At 33.3% G+C, this 20,168-nt stretch overlaps 1 protein-coding gene across 1 annotated transcript; it reads right to left on the reverse strand.

Moving 5' to 3' along the window:
- Positions 1-4,636: 4,636 nt before the first annotated feature.
- Positions 4,637-7,962, reverse strand: LOC128241695 (uncharacterized). The gene is made up of 4 exons (XM_052958735.1): positions 7,694-7,962; positions 6,596-6,717; positions 5,693-5,749; positions 4,637-5,492 (listed from the first exon to the last, which is right to left on the reverse strand). The coding sequence occupies exons 1-4, from the start codon at positions 7,894-7,896 to the stop codon at positions 5,269-5,271; spliced, it is 606 nt and encodes a 201-aa protein (XP_052814695.1). The 5' UTR covers positions 7,897-7,962; the 3' UTR covers positions 4,637-5,268.
- Positions 7,963-20,168: the final 12,206 nt, after the last annotated feature.

Below are 20,168 nucleotides of genomic sequence, written 5' to 3' on the forward strand. Positions count from 1 at the left end.
ACGCCCAAGGCAACACTTATGGTAATGACAACGTCATAGACAAATCATAACATTCATGTTTATTGAAGTTTAAGTCAGCTGCGATTCCTAAGCAACGCCGAGGTTCATATCGAGGGTAAAGACTGTGGTTAAACCAAGGCAACCCCATGTCCTGGGTTATATATACTAATGGCCAAAAGTCGTGTCCATTATGGGTTTCCATAATATCTTTAAAACGCGTAAAGTTACGACCTTGAACTTTTGCCTACTTTATACCGCGTGTATTTTAAACCGGTTTCTGAGTTTTGATAATCGTCTGCGCTCTAACAATGGAGATATACTACCGGCGACGTTTTTCACGTGCTCCCTCATGTATACAGAATTGTAACCAATTGGATAAAATGATTTACCTTATCCTCTTGTCTAACGATATCCAGATCGGAAGACATCAGAATATTTGAAGAAAATATTGATTTTCATTAGAAAATGAAGCTTTCAAATGAGCAGCGTGGGCGCGCTATAGGCCAACTTGAGGCTGGTGCAACTGCCGCACATGTAGCCCGTCATTTCGGGGTTAATGAGAAAACCATTCGTCGATTACGTACAAAATTCGGAAGGCATGGCACCGTGGCAGATCTCCCACGTTCCGGACGGCCGCGTGAAACGACGTTACGTCAGGATAGGCATATTCAGCGTACACACTAACGTCATCGTTTTGCCGCTCCAAATGACACGGCACGAAACACACCTGCTCGTCATCGACCTCGCATAAGTGCCAGAACGGTACGGCGACGTCTCAAGGCAGTCGGGTTACGTTGCCGACGGCCATATCTTGGAGCAAGATTAACTCCCATCTCAGGCGTCCGCGGGTAGCATGGGCGTTACGTCATCGAAGATGGCGCTTGAATCAATGGCAAACCGTTCTGTTTAGGGATGAATGTAAATTTAACGTTGATTCAAACGACCGAGGTCAACATGTCTATCGACGCTCCGGTGAGAGGTTTACGGACGCCTGTGTCATTGAGAATGACCGCTGGGGTGGGCCGAGCGTTATGGTTTGGACAGGGTTTACACACCATCATAAAACCCAACTTGTATTCCTCGAATATGGTCGAGGACGCGGTAATGGCTTAACTGCACAACGTTACGTAGACCAGGTGTTGCAGCCGATTGTTCTCCCATACCTTACTGCCTATCCAGGTACTGTCCTACAGCAGGAAAACGCCCGGCCCCATGCTGCAAGGCTGACTCAAAACCTCCAGGCGACAAACAATATCCAAACGTTGCCATGGCCGGCTTTATCGCCGGATATGAATCCAATCGAACACGTTTGGGACTACATGAAACGGAGGATTAGGGTACGGAACGTGTATTACGTCCATCAATTACGTCACGCCATTGCTCAGGAATGGGGCCTACTTCCTGCATAGACTTGTAGCGTCAATGCGTAAAAGGTGCACTGAACTCACTCGGGTTAATGGGGGTCATACATACTATTGAAAACGCCGTTGAATTTAAAACACACGCAACGCAATCATTTGTGCCTTGCAAATCCTCAATGTCAATTTTCATCACATTATTGTACCGGCAGTACTAGCTCAAATTCCAAAATTCATTTTTCATGGAATGCATATTAATGTCCTCTTTCCATCGATACCAAATTTATGAGCGTGCGATATAAAACAGAACAGATATTTTAGTTTTTGTAGACCGGATAAGACTTTTGGCCCTTAGTATATATATATTAACTTATTGAGGAATTCAAATGCAACGCAACAGGATAAATACTTGATAATGGACGCACACGGATATACAGCGGGCATTGTCAGGGTCAGTTCCTAATGCAACACCCAAAGTTTTATACAGAACATCATCCATTGCAACATGTAAGACAGGTCCGAGGATTATGTTTATGAAAATGTCGGAGACAACACAAGCGTTGTAATCATGGCAAATGCCAAATGAACACCCATGTTTATATTCCCACAGCAATTTCCGGGATCAATTATATAAAACAACGTCCCAGGCAATGGTCAGGACAACGCCTATGGTTAAAGACATGGCAAAGTCCAGGACAATTTGAAGTGAACCGCTCGATGTAATGTACAAGGCAACGCCCAGAGGCTATCCAAACTTACACAAACGGCCTTATACAAGATGACGTCCATGGCACTCCCCAATTCATGTTGAAATGACATTGTGAAACAACCATATTCATCTATTTCACACTTATAATGTGTTTGTATATAACAATTGAATAATCAAAAGATTTTCCCTACCACTGATTAAACTGATGATCAAGGTTAAGCTGTTGCAATGATATGAATAACATATTTGTTATAAACTCGTCATGCTTCAAGACATTAATAAAACACACTTTATTAAGGCTTAACTATTTCGCTAGATTAAAGCACGGACTAATTCATTAACACCAGATGCAACTGACATAAACGTCTCAAAGATTAACTGTATATGCTATTACCCCCACCCCCGATGAGATCTGATATTTATTTCGTCATACCTAACAACTGTTTTGCATTAGTTAAGTCTGCTAACATACTAGGAGTCAACACAATGGTAATTATCAATCATGAAGGGATGACATTATGGCATTATCATTACTTCATATGATAAGTTGTTTCCGGTTTATTGAAATTTCTTTTCTTTAGATGTGTGATCTTGCAATACGGATTTTCAATTTCAAAAAATTATCCTGGTCAATTTATGAAGAAATTTAACATACACATAATGAATAACATCATTCAGTTTGAAATTGATAAAACATTTAATTACAAGAGGATAATTATGTTGTGGGTTCAAAAGTTATATTATATATTCTGTAAAGTCGAGTCCATCTATTGGAAATTCCAAGTGTTTGTTTTAAACCCACATTAGCATAACAATAACAATTTCATCCAGTGAAAAGTATTTTGTCAGAGTAACAGAACGGATTGCCTCATGTCGTGAATATGCGAATATGCGAATTTAACATCGACAGGTCACGTGAGTTATTGACAATATAAAGTGTCCGGTGCATAACTTCCCCCTTTTAAATTAAATCAAATATATACTTGAAAGAGAAACGCAGCGTCAGTTTATCATTTGCATTTCATATGATTTTGTAGTATACGTAACGTAGTGTAAATTACCAGTAAATGCGTTAGTTTAACATCATAAATGTCTAACCTTTAAAATAATAAATCACGCTTTTACTGTTATAGATTAGCCTAGTCCTATGTTTGAGTGTTGTTTCCATGCTTTCGTCTACACATAAACTACCATATCAGAACTGTAAAAGGTAAATTTAAAAAGACATTCTCAAACTTCCGTTTGGATATACTACAATGCAATTCAGTTATATCGCGAGCTATCGTTCGATTGTCGACCTTGAGAACATGGTGCAAACAGTTGAAACCCTTGAACGTCTGTACAGCAACATATGGATGTGTAAGCTTCAGATTAAGAAACATTTCATTATGAAAAAGATATACGATTTTTTTATTAAATTGACTACTTTTTTATTGTTATTTTGGCTTCAGTTTTTAATTGAAAAATTGATTTTTACTATTTTATTTCAGCTGATATTAATCCCTCCAGCGTCAATTTACTGGACAGAAACCAGTTCCTGTTCATTCTTTTAATGTTTGTTTTAGTCTAATATAAGTAAGATATTTTCACCTATCGTAATCAAGAATTGCACTGTACAGGACATTCCTTTCACTTGGGGATGGAGGTAAGTTAGGCACTGAATTGAACTTAGTGCACCATGATTGCTGAGATAAGCATGGGTCATTTGACTCTGAAATAACGTACATTGGTTTAGGGCACATCAGCATGAAGTCAGTTGGGAACCGAATGAGTGAACGAACGCTATTTATTTGAAAGTGGGTAGTATTGACACTTTGGTTCATGGCCCCTTTCTCTAGTTATTAGTGTTTCGTAATGACCTTCGTGACACCTCGGTAACTTTGCGATATCGATTGTTTATAAAAAAATATAATGCATTATTGTGATGTTTTAATGCAGTGTCTTCTTATAGTTGGATAAATTGAGACGTTTACCACAAAGTTTGTATTGTGAGTTATATGTTGTTGTTTTCGGATTTGTACTTTCAGAATTTCGTCGGTAATATCAGTTGCACTGTAAGTAACTCTTATATCTCACTGGCTTCCCTTTGTATTTTCAAGACAATATTGCAATTGCAATTATCGTTATAAGAAATGTCAACTGTGCTTCCAGAACGCTTAATTTGTTCCGACGAGTCGATGCAGAGACGAAGCCATAAGTCAAGAACTTTCGCTAAAGTTAAATTTGATTTGAAGTTGATTTGCAAGGGACAAACTTATTCATGACCGATGCAAGCAACACTTTCTATCGACATTTTTAAGATGTGTTCGAGTCTTTTTCCCGATGTGTCATTCGTCAACCCTCGTTTAGGATTTGGTCGCTGTGCCTTCAAAAACGAGTATAGTTAAGAGTGAGCTTCTGGTCTGTTTGTATCCACGTAGTTTCTCCTTTACATATATGAGCATGTTCTAACTAGACTGCAAACTGTTAAGACACCTTAAATATATTTGAAACATTGCGAACCAAACCCAAAACATTTAGTGTTGTCAAACATTTTGACGCGCATGGACAAAGCAAAGTAACAACAGAAAACATTGTACATTTATTGTCTTGACTTAATACACGCTTGTATAAATAAGGAATGTATAATATTTATAGGTTCAGTTTTCGATTTCATGTCAAATTGATCGATTTCATATCAAATTGATAATCATACGAAAAACGTCTCCATTTTACACAAAGACGAAAGTTGACAGTCTCTCAAGCAGTATACTATTTCCCTAATGTCATGCACAGTGTTACTAGAATGATACAATAACACTTAGTCTGAATGTAAGTCGAATGTGACAAAGGTGACAAATGTTACCTATATGACATCAGTACTGTAGTACACATGCGAAAAACATAAACAGTACATGGAATACAAATATTTATAACAAGTTTCACAACAGACATTTTGTATTTTATGTTCATTTAAGTTGAGTTATTTTGATCGATGTTCAAAAATTTTATATAATAAAGTCCTTTGGTATGGTAAAAACAAAAGCATAAGCATGTATATGTCCCACCACAATTAATTTACTTTTGACTTTGTAACAATTTTTATTCAGATCATATTAAGGTCAGATGAGGCTCTTTATTATAATTGATTCTGGTACTAAAATTGTTCTTTTGAGTGTGATTAGAAATCTAAAGAAGAATAACATCCAAGTGTTAGGGTCACTAGATAAGGTAAGCGCTGACAAAGGACATCAACACTAGGGCAGCAGTGACGGTGATCTTCATGGCTCCACTACATATTCCAACCACGATCCAGATATTTGCTACCGATGTTTTGCCGTTTGCGTCTGTTGCGGTGACGGTTATTGCGTATCCTGCTTTGGTTGAAGCACTCATGGCCACCGCTGTCGTCACGGCTCCGGCGCTAACGCCAAAGTTTGTCGGTTCTGTAGTAAATCGTATGTTTCGTATTATTTCATTTTTTTCGATTGTTTTGCACATGTAAGAAAATATTTTAATTATAATCGATTACCTGAAAAGAAACTATTTTATTGAATACTTTTATAAATAATAATTTAAGTTCCGACCTTTAAACAATATAACAGAGGCAATAACTACTAAAATACATTTATATATTTATATATACCTGATGTGACCCATGTGGCTACTGTGTTGGAGGCAGTTAGTGTAGTTACTGCTGTACCTAGAACGGATCAATCGCAATTGGGTTTTAGTCTACGGTTCATGTCATGGTCACTCATTTAACGTCAAGTTTGACACACAATTGATTCATTTATGGTGTACATCGATAGCAAACCTTGCCAAAACATTTTGCATATATATTGAAAAAAGCATCATTATGTAAAGATTGATAATAAAACTATTAATAGCTTTCTAAAAGTGCATTGCTACTACTTGTACTCACACATTTTTGCAGTATGCACACTTAACACAATGAACATGCGCGTTATTTAACAAATTGATATGAATAGACTCCATAGTGTTGTTGCTAAAACGATAACGAGTCTAGAAATAATTAATTCTTAAATGATGTTATTTTTGGTTAAGGCTTACCCAAGGTTTTGACTACAACATTAACTAATAAATATATGTTGTTGAGTAATGTATATGCTGTGTTGTTTTTCTCCTCTAGTGTTTGTTTGCATCATATCAAGTGATTGGTTTAATTCCAGGCTTATGGGCCTTTTCCTATAGCTTTATTTGTATCACTGAACTTGATAATACTGTGAAAGCCTTTTTAAATGCTAATATTCCGTTAATTACAGTTCTGCTCTCGAATGACATTGGGAAGGCATGTTAAATTCGGGCTACATTGCAATGTACTTAACATAACATTGTAAAATGAATGGGTAAGCTTATCATTATGCTTCTTCCTTAAAAATATAAATTTAAATAAAAATCACATAAACACGAATACTAAAATAATTTCCCGTTCAATGTTCGTGTCAATGATTCTGTTTTGTCGGCTATCAATTTGCATATTACTTAATCAACTTGGTCGTTAAAATGAAATACAAAAAATGTTTACCAATAGCAGCGCCGTCAGCCAAACATACTGGAACATCATAGTCGGAAAGACCAGGTAGGTCGGTTACTGTCAGCGTAACTGTTGCTGTTCCCGAACCAGGAGTACCAGTAGCTTCAGTAGCGCTGCAACAAAAGTTTGCGGATATATAGTTCAGGGCAAGTATGCAATATTGATCTTAACCTTATCCTTAGACATGACTCAGTGATTTCATTGGTCAGCTAAATATACGGGCCATTCAAAACCCCTAGTTTCCAATCTTAAATTTAAGATTAATCTAAGTTTCTTTTTAAATACGTTCCTAGATATATTTAAGAGATTTAGACATTCCCATTCTGTGCCGCCGAAGCTAAACAATACTCTGTTTAAACGCAAAAAAAAAACGTTTATGAAGTATGTAAAAAAAGTTGATTGCTAGCTCATCTTGGCGAATATCAGTTAAACGAACCTAGAGACCTAGAGACATAGACTTTAATCACTACGTAAGTCCTTTCTTTGTCTATGGTGAATTTGATAACATAATATATCTTTCCCGCCAATTTGGTTTTGCGTAAATAACAAACGCCGCATCGCGTTAATGAGCGTTCCCTGGAACCAGTTTCACACGTTTACCGCAAATAAATATCTGGTGAATTTAACAATGTAAAATGATTTGTTTTCTCCCTTTAATATGAAACGAAATTACAAGGCCATTCAAACATAGATTTTGATGAGGCAATTTGTAAGCTCCATTGACCCTAGCCGTGCGAATGATATTGAAGTGAAGTCAAAATCAGCCGATTTAATAATGAATATTCGTAAATAATTTTAAATGCAAAAAACAGGAAATAAATATATTCTTTTAAGTCCCTTTTAATCGTTAGCATTGCTAACGCCAATTCAAATGACAGTACATTACATGATTATACATGTATTATACAGGATACAAAAGTGTTTACCCATGATTTGCCACAGTTGAAATTATTAGCATCGATCAATTATTATTATCATTCGGGCAGTTATCAACCAAAAGTCATGACGGACACTATATTATTTTATATACAGACGATGACAGAAATTAAATTAATTTGATTAAGAAAAAAATAATAAGACTTTACTAACACGATGACAAATTCGTAAGGACTTCCTGTCGTAATATCCAGCGCAGCAATAATAGTTACAACTCCGGTCGCAGCAGCTATAGCTGCAAGGCCGCCTGGGTTCCCGTTTGCATCGAACGCATAAGTAGCGGAAGCTGGTGTTGCAGTCACTGTAAACAATGTGCCGCCTGCGGCTATGTTATCCGTAACGGTTGCCACCGTCATACTTCCAGATGCCCCTGTGATCGTTGCCGAATTGCCACCAGTTTCTGCCCATGCAGTGATCGGATCGGCGTCTATTAAAGAAAAGTTAAACGTATTCAGAAAAATTGCACCATTTATATGTAACTTATGTTTGCAATGAGATTTGTTCTTATAAAGAAATATGTTGATTCAGTTATTGCTAGAGTTACCTTTCACCCCAATTAGATGGCACAAATGCAATGTCATTTATATAATACCATTACATCCGATGTTATAGTAAATCAATTCGAATCCTTCTCTGGATTGATTGACAAATAACAAATGCTAAGGATATATAACATGTTTTGAAACATATCATCATGTATGCTTGGTAGTAGACAAATTTGTATTTAGATTCGCGAGATTGAGCGTGCGCTGCTTTCAAGCATACACGCATACAACCATTCAAGTGTAAGGGCAATTTACGATTTACGGAATACCCTTTTCATTGATATATTATCGCCATTTAAGCTCATTAAAAACATAATTATCTGTATTTGCTGTTGTCTTTGAGAATGGAAGAATTTATCCGCACACATGCGTATGACTAACAGGTTATATTTTGAAAAATCATAACTGATAGCTACTCATAGATAACAATGCTGGCACAACCAGAATGAAAATAAGTTCATATCCATTTGGCCTCCCTTTATCAAATATTTTTTATGCATAAAAAGAAACATGACAGGTTAATTAATGACTCGCTCATGGTTTAAAACTTCTTAATGACGAAATAAAGTGTGGCAAATCATAAGGAGTGTTAAAACAAAACAGAAACCTAAAAGCTGGAACCCTTCAGCCAATGTTTTGCTCAAATATCGTCTTAGAAGACCAACAATTTCATAAGCGTTTATAACGCGATTGAATATTAATTATGGCTGTGATTGATTGATTGACATTATCACGTGATGTTATCAATGTATATCTTTAACAGGTCAACATATCCACAACTTTTGTATAAGTCCCAGTGGCCGTGTGGACTTCCCGGCTGTTCTCATTGTTTTCCTGACTTTACCGGGGTGGGTTCGAACCCCACTAAAACCAAAATACTTTTTTTATGCTATAACTGTATTATTTTTTTCTGGTATTTTGATATCATAGGGTAAAATAAGTGTATCAGATGCATTACCTGGACAACTATTTTTTAGTATTTTTTCTTTATATTATTATTATTATTATTATTATTATTATTATTATTATTATTATTATTATTATTATTATTATTATTATTATTGTTATTATTGTTATTTTCACTGTTTTTATCAGTTTTATTTTCTTTCGTTATCACAATATATTTGAAGATAAGTTCATTAAACAAAGAAAGGAAAGACATTACCTACGTACATCATAAGTAAGGATTAATGAGGAAAAAGCTTACTCCTTATATTCAAATCTCCTTGTTATTGTCTTCTTCTTGTTGTTGTTGTTTGTGATTTGTTGTTGTTTGTGATTTGTTATTGATGTTGTTGTCGTTGTTTTTGATGATGATGATGATGATGATGGTGGTGATGATGATGTTGATGATGTTGATGATGATGATGGCGATGATGATGATGATGATGATGATGAGGTTGTTGATTGTATACTGTCAATATAGCGACTCCATGTATGCAAATTCTGGTATGGACTCAATACGACAGTAAAAAAGAAAATATTTATTATTAAATGTCAAACGTAAAAGCATAAAGAATATATTTTATTTAATTCTGATCGTCGTGAAAGAGATACGGAATTTAATGTTTTGTGTAAGTGTCAATCCAAGTTATTGCGTCTTAACCATAATCAAGGAAAGGGAGCGGTAATTTGATCCATAATGTTCTTTACAGTATGTATAAAATGACACTATCACATTATTATATTTTTCAGTTATATTAAACAAGTTTAAGCTACACATTTAAAAAAAATAACTATGACATTAAAGAAGAAAAAAGAAGTTTTATTTAGAAACGATATTATACATTGTATTTGTTCAATAATTCGGACGAGCATCTCCAAATATGTGCTATGCTCAATATATATGTGTGGGTCTTGTCCTTAAAGATTGATAAAAAATAATGAATATGTTATGTACGTTTTATACATCGTACTAAATACTAAATTGTTTTCACAATCTAACAGTCTAACTACTTTGCAGTCTTCAAACAAGAGATTACAATTATGCTGTAAACGAAATGGTAGACTATGTTTAATATTCATATACACGTACTTTTGAACTTAATGTTTTCCGGTACAATTGTGAATCTTATTTGAATAAACTTGGATTTTATATTTGTTTACCACAACAAATCTATATTTCACTTTCCTAATTACAAAAACGACAGCAAAGTGAATAAGAACACCCAGGAACCTTCTAACATACATATAAAAAAGCATATTTCATGAGGACAATATGACTTTTGATTGTCAAAGGACAATATTTTCTAAGTATTCAAGTAAGATATTGATTCGGAGATTTACAGTTGTTTCTGAGTTTACATCATTATTCAACTTGGAAATATATCGTATTTATTTAGTTACGTATTGATACATAAAGAGTTTAATAAAATCAAACTTCATCAGAACTTATAGAGCAGTGTTAAATGAATTCTTAAATATTGCCAGCCTTTTGATGGATGAAAACAAGTAACCATAAACATAACTGTATAGATTTTCATGTACGATGATCAGCAATCAGACGATATTGATTTTAATCAGGTGAAACGGTAGATATAAATAGTGACTGACCTAGTAAGTCGGTTTGTTACAAAATATAATTTAGACAACTAAATACCTTAAAGATTATTAGTGTGAACTGAAATAGTACTGCGACTGAGTCGCATCAAACCCTATATTTTGTAAATTCATACTTACAAACTTTAACGATTGCAAAATGTTTGTTTCCGATTTTTTTTATGGAACATGTTCTAAAATATTGTCAAAAATAATCTTGTTCCCATGTTATCATATCATTTCTCTGTATGAAACAAAAGATCTTTCATTAAAGATCATCATTAAAAATGTTGTTCAAACAAACGAGTTATTTTATTAAACTTATTTTAAAAAGTACAGTGCTGGATCGGTACGCACTTGTTTCTTATGTTTTCCGCCTCTCTAATAGCCGCATTACTGTAAATAAAATGATATCCGCCATGTGTCACAATCTTTTTAGGCACTACGGTGATTGTCAGTCTTTAAACTATACCAATACTATACGTACATGCATTATATTTTTGGCTGACAAAAGAGACACAAACACTTTTGCTACTTCGTCTTTATAAACCCGCTTAACATGCATTTACTTACATCGAAGGTTTGCTGGTATCCGGATTATAGATTTTCAAGTCAAGCAAGTTGTTAATTGAAGCAACTAATATACATTGTAAATTGTTTGAGAAATGTAAAGTTTATTCACCTGAACTGCAAAAGAAATATGAAGACACATATTCAAATCCAGTGTTGAATGACTGTACCAGCAATTATGTTCATCAATTTAGATATAAATACCATTTGATTTGTTTCTAAAGCTGGTAACCAAAAACCTCAACAAATGATACTTGGCGGAGAGTTCATGATTATTACGATGCTAATATAATTATATTATATATTTTGCCGTATATAATATGGATGCATAGTTATTTTGCATTTTACGTAGATCATACTATACATAAAATATTTGACAAATTCTGCAATATTAAGTTGTATAATTTATCATCATGACGGTTATGACTTTAACAGTTTTAACAGTTTTAACTGTTTTATCTCTGTTACAACATCTTAAATAAACAAATATTTCAAGCGGGAAGCGATAAACATGTTAACATTAAGTGTTTAAAAACTAAGGTCCGCTATCTTCAACATATCTGTCTCTCTAGGAGGTCCGTCTAGACGTCATTTTTGTGCGCGTCCGTGCGTCCGACTAGACGTCTGTTCTTGCGTCCGCTTTTCTGTATTGCTTTCTTCATGCCATTATATCGTTTTATGTATGTCCGAGTAACGGTCGAGTACTCTTGTATTTCTGCCTGTCTTTGCATCCGTCCGTACATCTCTCTTTCCGTCTGTCTGTTCGTTCGTCTACTCCTCTGTTATTTTCTTCCGTCTGGCTACTTTCATTTCGTATCTTTGGTCGCATGTTCGTCTGTCTAACCTTCTTTTCTGTCTGTATTTTTTACACTTGCCTATTGTGCCCGTGTCTATTGTACACAGTTATTTAGTCTGTTCACAAATTTGCCTGTCTGAACATTGGTTTAGATAACATTATCGCGGTGCAACTTTATGCGTTAGAACATCAACATTTTAATTTATTATTTAGCATGTAACATACACATTTCATTTCCGACACAAGACTTTTGTCAGCCGATGGAAAGATCTCTTAAATCATTCAATTCGAATGTTATCTAGGAATTTCTGAGTCGGATATTGTCAAACTCCAATCAATATTCAAATGTAGACATGTTTATTTCGCTCTTTCAGTATTGTTCACTATCATTGTTCATAAGTGCAATTTTGAAAATGTGATTTGTTTTCGTTCGTAATGAAAGATGAAAGCCCTTATATTACATGTTTCCGCTAATAAAACACTTACTGCACACATGATCTGGTACAATCATTTAAGAGAGCATTACTTTGAGAACATACATGTCCCATTAGTTAACCGTTTATCAATAAGTAAAATAAAATTATTCATGTTAATTGGCCCTTTTGACATTGCATTCGGCCCGTTTGTGGTAAACAAGAAGAGGCTTGTATTCAATTATTTAATCTGAACATCAATGTGTCATCAATAACCCTTGTCCTCTCGGTGTATCATTGATCTAGCTTTAAGAATCCCATTACAGTGTCACATGTTAAGGCCTAATCACCTAATATGTTGATGCACCGTTGAAGAATATTCCGATTAAGGAATGGAACAACCCTTTCATTGGAGTTTAAAGCTAGATTCTAAAAAAAAACACGAACTAAAAACGTGTACCACATAGGATAAAGACAAGGATCGTCCATAACAAGCAGCAATCTCCATTTTGATAAACGTATGCTCGCCATATATTTTTCCTTCAAACTAAATGTTTAACAATACCAGTTTCCTTTGTATCAATGTTATTTCAGTAACAGAACAACTATGTTGATTAGATATTTATAAAATGAATAATATGTAAGTTTAAATTGTCTGACCGGTTGGCAGCAAGTATATTCTTAAAATGTATTAACATTAGACCTGTACAATAGGCTAAACAAATTCACATCATCTTAAATAGAATATTCCTATTTATGTTAAATTCAAACTTGCCCTTGTTTAAAACAGAACTTAGAGCACAAGGAATCTGCTTTGCAACTTCTAACCATCTATTTCTTATCGATCATCATGTCCATTTTTTAAACTCTAAAAACTTACCAGACTGTTTGATCAAACAGAGCGCAATAATAGCACACGCAGTAAAGCCTCTAAAATCCATGATGAACAATAAATGCTTTCCCTGTAGCCGAGTATACAAACAACTGGAAACAACTGCATATGACAAGGGCCAAAGTGGGATATTTATAGCAAAGGGATAGGAATGCTCCTATGCAACTTCTATGTCGCCAAAACAAACAAACGAAATAAACCATAACCATTTGACTGACAGTTGTGTTTCCGAAATCTCCCGAACTATGCTATATGTAAATGAACATAAAGATATCGACCTCCTGTGAGTTTCCAAATATTGATTAGATCGCCTGGGCGTATTAGAGTTAACATATCTCAACAATTGGCGTATGGAAAATCAGGGTGTATACAAAATTGTTTTACGTTACATCGACGCCTTTACCTCTATGATACCCTTAACAGTGATATTTTAGAAGTAGTCAGATAAACATGTTTAAACTTTTTTTTTAAATGGAACATTGGAAACATTTGTATAAGCATACTTTTGTTACAGGTACTATATAGAAATAAGTGTTGGATAGTTATGATAGTTATTACAGCTATCCAGAATGTCATGCCTTGAAAGAAACAAAAGAACCATCTCACCTAAAATTAAAATTATAAGCGTTTCGGAAACTGTTTTTATTAATTTTGTTCATTTATACAACCATTTCAATGCGTTTACTTTCTTAACACTTCTAAGTGTTGTGAACACTTTCTGTATATGTTGCGTGTTTTGTCGGTTTTTGTTTTGTTTGGTTATATTCAGGTTTATTAAGGTCAGTTTGCATTTAAGTGTAAAATGCCAGATCAAAAATGTTAAACTAAAGCTAATGTCAAACACAAATTCCCAACTCCGGTTTATGCAAAATGCGACTTTTCCATTTCCGGTTTATGTTATTTGTGCTCAAGCTTTTAAAAAACAATTAATAACATATTCTGAGAATGCAAATATAACAAGACTTACGAAATAACTTAAAGACATATCTGTAATCAAATGATATAAGTGTTGACCTTATTTATTAAAAGTTGTATTGGGACTTAACATAGGAAGCAACGAATGCAGTATTAATATATTAATAATATTACTCATCAAATAGCTCATATTTGTTCAAAATTCCAAAAGTTATTTTAAAGTATTTTAAAAAATATCTTAAATTCTGAAAAATGAAATTATTGTCGATTTACAAAAATGGACTTTCATATCATAGATGTTATGTTAGGAAGCCAGGCCCCGATATCATGAAGATACTATGTCAGATCTCAATCTCAACTCATATAACTCATATAACCACAAAGAAACAAAAAATATTAAAATCATTTTTGTTTTTACACTATTTTAAATCGCATTTTATCGTAGAATATGTCGATTAACCGCTTATGTCAAAAGTACATGCGGGTAAATTATATAGCCAAATATGTACAACAAAATTTTTAATGTTTATTTCTGTTCTGGATTTAGTTTTATTATAAATATTGACAAAATAGATATATCAATACATTCTAGGAGAACGTTCTCAAAAAATGCAAGATTTTGAATCATATTGTGCGTATATGTGGTAAATTGAGTTGAGATTGAGATTTGACTTGAGTATGTTTGTGATATTGGGGCCAGGATTACCAGTAAAGCACTCAAATGACCTTAATCACAAGAACGGGAATTCTAATTGTGAATCGACCTATGGGAACTACATTGAAAAGGTCCACAGATTAATGTTATTTCAAAAATCAAAGTAACATTACACAACTCATATCTTTTTATCTTTTCTATATTAAGTACAAACTAAACGAAACAATACAATTACAGAATATGTTTGATTATATTATTGGATAATAAATTTTATTAAAATGATAACCATGACTTTAGAATATTTAAAAAACATCAAATTTATTTAGTTTTAAGGTTTTTTGCAAGCATAATTCATATATCCGTTGCAACATGTGAAGCTGTAATAAGAGTTGAGCAATTTTAACGAAGACAATTTTATTAGATTTCCAATAAAAATGCATTTACATTTCCCCGGATGATTTATTATTTTATAAATATTGAATAGGTTTATGAGTCAATAGTGATTGTAGTTATTTTGATAAAGATATTTCCATCCACTACTTCCGTTATGTTTAAAATTTCTTATTTGAAAATTTATCATCAAGAATTCTAAAAAATTGTTGTTTAGGTAGTCTGGGGCAGATAGACACACAACAAAGTAGTAATGTCGAAAGACTTTTCCGAAAGAATATAAATGTTTTGTTTTTGATCCAAAAGCTGATAAAATCTTCTTTTGTAAAATTTGTTCAAATTCTTACTAACCATAAACATGGTACCAAGAATGTGTTTTTCCATTTGATAGCATTTATCACGCGTTATCAAAAACAAGGAAAGGAAAATACCTCAATCATGTGTAAGACTTTTTAACTCTCCCCCAATTTGATCGCTTAGATTTAGCAAAACATAACAATTCGATTCATGAGTATCTAAGATGCCCGATAACGATTACCAGCGCACTCATTTTTCTTATCCTGTGCCTATAAAAATATTTTTATCAATTTTGCTATGTAAAAGTCTATAAATGTGTTTATCATTAACGTTTGTTAAATCTGGTTCAAAATTGTTCAATATTCATTATATATATTGTATATAAATAATATTGAAATTGCAAAACCGTTATTCATTATTAGAATGCCCTTATTCGCGAGTCAAACTAAACTTAACTAAACTATGTTACATATCATGTTAAATCTCATAAATTCATTAAAATATGTTTGTTATATAATAGAATCCCTGAATGGTTCTTTAAATAAAAACCGCAAAAATGATCTACCATTTTTGGTTTCAAATCTGTTCAAGTAATGAAATTTGAGACGTTCTGTTAAAAAATATCCGCTTTATTTCTTTTTCTGCCCTTTTCAGACGACGGGCGTCTTCAACAACACAAGGTATCCAATTGGATATCGGTCGGCTGAACATGAAATACCACTCGAGGAGCTGAGTTCGCTGTAGCATACTTTGCCCACCGTTTAACAACGACATCGAACTGCTGCAAATGCATTTATGTGGTTAAAAATCATATGGTCTTACTGCTAATCACTCGCATTTGATTTAGGTTTGTTTCAACTCGTAATGAATTAAAACGTTGAATTCAAATGAAAGTTTAGTGTGGACATTATATTAAATTATCTCCAATTATTTCCTTAGTGGCCAAGGCCTTATTTAAACAAGTTAATTAATAAATAAACATATATTACATTTTTATGCAAAAACAAATAAATCTTTGTGTCAAAGAAGTGATGAACAAATCTTGTTTTACCCTGTTTTGTTTGTTATATCGTCTCATATGTGATTGCGGTATAAAATTGTTTTCATTGTAATATATATATATATATCCTTTCAAAAAAATAAACATTAAACAATAGTTGGTCTTGTTCTTTGTGGTAATAAAAAGCATATTTCTTTGTGCATTAAGGATTATCTTAAAAAATCCTAACAGAGATAGTAATATGTGTCACCCGGTATAACCATTCCAGAAGAATGAACAAACATTGAATGAGAACTATTCATAATAGTGTTTCTGAATGGCATAACTGACGATTAGTTATCAGATTTAAACCATTAACTATATTATATCGAGACAATCCGTTAATAATTGGGTATGCGTGTGTAAAATCTTGATTACCCGAAGCAAAACATTTGGAAGATACAAATCAATGATATGCTTACATATGGCGTCAAAACCATTCGGTATGGACAGTCTGACAAACAGATTGTAAAATACAATGTTTCATCCTTTATCTTATCCTGGTTTACCAGAATTACGCCCTGTGACGTGGCCAAATATTGGACATTGATAAAACGTCACCCACCCATGGTTCATAGCATATTGGTAAACAACACGACTATTGATTTGACTCTTTGTGTTGTTATGTTCTTGGTTTTGTGTGTAGTAGTGGATGTAAAATCTTTAATGCCATTAAATGCTATTAAATCCGACTAAAGATCTTCAGACTTTAAAAGAAATTACAATGTTGTTACGTTACATTTACTTCTCAGTTCTTTATGTACTAGATCGGGTTCGTTGTGAGGTGTGTCAATATTCATCATAGATACTTCAGCCTTTAGTCAAGTACTAGGTTTTAGATACTGTGAAAATCACATGAGACGGTTTCTAGCTCTGTATCGTTATAAGTAAGGTCACCTTACGCACCTATTCATAAAACATTTCAACACTAGAAATGTATACAGATAAGGATGAATTTCCACATTGATGTACATATAGAGTAAATAAGTATGCAACATATTCTGGTTGTGTACGTATTTCTATTTAAAATAACGGGATATTTCAGTAAAGAACCTAAAACTCGATAATTATTTTAAAAATATTTTTCATTCATAAATTTAAACGACATTACTAGCTCATAAAGTCTATTTGAAGCAAAAGTACTGCAAAATCTGTTCGATTGAGGCAAACGATAATTGCGTTACAAAAATAAAGTAGTTTATTGTAATCAGAAACCGTCGGCCTTTGCTGAAGTATAAAGGAAATGTTTAAGCAATAGAACAATTGATTTAACGATTGAACAGTTTTGAAATAAATGGGAGATGTGACCAAATAAGAATTATTTAAAATACTGCGTCTTATTTGCATTGCAAAATGGCGATTAAGGTATGCTGTGGAATGAATTAAAAAATGAACAATTTGTCGCTAAACAGGGTTAGATCTCCAGTCTATACGGCTTATGGGTTTTCCACCTTGATATACAAGTGTCACATATAATATTCCAACCATGCGAATATTCATCGTTCTTAGTAACGAGGTTCATTATTTGCAAGTCATGTTACCTAATGGTCAGCAAAACATTTTTTGAAGCGTCATTTTCCTCAAATTTCTAATCATCTTAAGATGTAAGACTAAAAGATGTCTTGCGAACGCAAATCAAAACAAAAAAAAACCGACTTATATCTACCTTGTTGTGTCATTTGTTTAAGTAGTAGCAAAATCATTTAAGATAAATATGAAGAAACATCGTCGTATATCCTAGTTTCATTAACAAAACACTTTCAGCCAAATAAGCACACATTTGCAGTAAGGATCAACTAAACTAATGTGTGAAAAGATAATAATCTTGACTGCGGTTGTTTACTTCCCAAACACTTTAACATGTTTTTTTTTCCTATTGAAATAAAGTAAATTAGACGATTTAAGGGGGGGGGGAGTGCGGGCGCCGGATGCGACCCTCCTGGATCCGCTAGTTTATACGATATATTGATTTCAAACAAACCGATTATAGTTTAAGCTTACGCTAAAACAATCTCTAAACCACACCAACCCCCGATTAATGTTGAGTAAAAACAATGAATACGTCCCACAGTCTCGAACACTTTTGTATATTTTTGATATTTAAACGCCATTCATATCTCTGTAATGTCGCGTTAATCTTGATCATTTAATCAATTGTAAATACACTTACTCATTTTTATCGCTGCCATGGATTTTTGTCTGTTTTTTTTATTTTTTTTTATTTTTTTTTATTTTATTTTTTATTTATAAACGATGTAACGCAGAGTATCACAAGATTGTTGGTGATACTTAATTTCGTTTAAAATGAACTGTGCGGGCACAGACATGCTTTACTTTAAATATGATAATAAATTACATTCTGCAGGTAGACTTGTTTTGTTTAAGTACAATGCAAGCGTATTTGATGATCAACGATCCACCAAGATAGTGTCACCTGTGATAATGAGTATGCTATTGTGTTTTTGATTTATGATACAATGACAAATGAGCTGCCGTTTAATACCTAAAGGATATCATATTATTTCAGGCAGGTCTATTCATTTCTTAAAAGCGATATAATGACTTTATGTTAAATTTCTACTTGTCAAACTAAGGATGCCAACTTAAAATTCAACAATGGCGATGAATCAAAATATAACGTTTTGACTTTTATTATTTTTATCATAGAAACTTTAATAATCATAGAGTGTTCTAAAATACATTCAAGTTCTAAATTAAAACATTTCAGTTTGCTTCGAGTGATAATATATTGCAGATACTAATTCGTGCTTATAAGTGTCTTTAACAATGCGATGCTGCAGCGAAAGTCAACATAAGACAAATAAGGGTTTATATTTTCGAAAATATAATAATGTTGGCAACCGTTGAATTTTCAAAACAGCGCAACTGGATTTTTGTAATCATGGACAAGGCAGTTTTTGGGAGCCTGGTGAATGTTACAAAAATGAGACCATTGACATTATCACTTATTCCTTTTATCCACCATTGATTTCTTTTTTGGAAAACAAAACACAGCAATATCATTATAAACTATAAAAATTGACCTAATTAAATGAACAAATGCTGAACTGGATGAAACGTTGAAACGCATAATGATAATGATAATGATAATGCACAGTCTTACATAGTCAGAAACATGTTATCACAGACTGTTGGATCTATTTATTAACTTTACAAAAGGTATTTTGAATACTTTTCAATGATGAGCTTTATTCCTTTCTTCAAACGATATGTTTGCAGTGAAGTTTGGAGATATGGTATGACATAATGCATTTGGTTTGACAGTATTATGGATGAAATCGTTCTTACTTAGAAATAATGGTTGTAGGTTCATATTAACAAGACGTCTAGTAATTCTTTGATATGAACAAATAGTATTCGAAGTACACCAAGCACAGAACAGTGACAGCATGATATTATCAGTTACAGATTAAACGTATTTATCATTCTGACAACCTGTGTACATTACTCAAATTGCCAATACTAACGACATCTTATTAATATCGCATTCATTTATCGGATTCGGAAAAATACCCCATTTGGAACGATAAAATGATTAGTGCCTCTATATGGAAAAA

The sequence above is a fragment of the Mya arenaria genome, chromosome 7 (genome assembly GCF_026914265.1).
Source record: "Mya arenaria isolate MELC-2E11 chromosome 7, ASM2691426v1".
Classification (NCBI taxonomy): domain Eukaryota; kingdom Metazoa; phylum Mollusca; class Bivalvia; order Myida; family Myidae; genus Mya; species Mya arenaria.

Bases quoted from the DNA above. Each gene is read 5' to 3' on its own strand.
- LOC128241695 (XM_052958735.1), bottom strand. From the start codon at position 7,896: ATGACGGTGGCAACCGTTACGGATAACATAGCCGCAGGCGGCACATTG. The intron at 6,718-7,693 runs GTTAGTAAAGTC...CTTTTGTTGCAG, and splicing joins CCTTACGAATTTGTCATCGT to CGCTACTGAAGCTACTGGTA. The intron at 5,493-5,692 runs GTATATATAAAT...GATTTACTACAG, and splicing joins AGCCACATGGGTCACATCAG to AACCGACAAACTTTGGCGTT.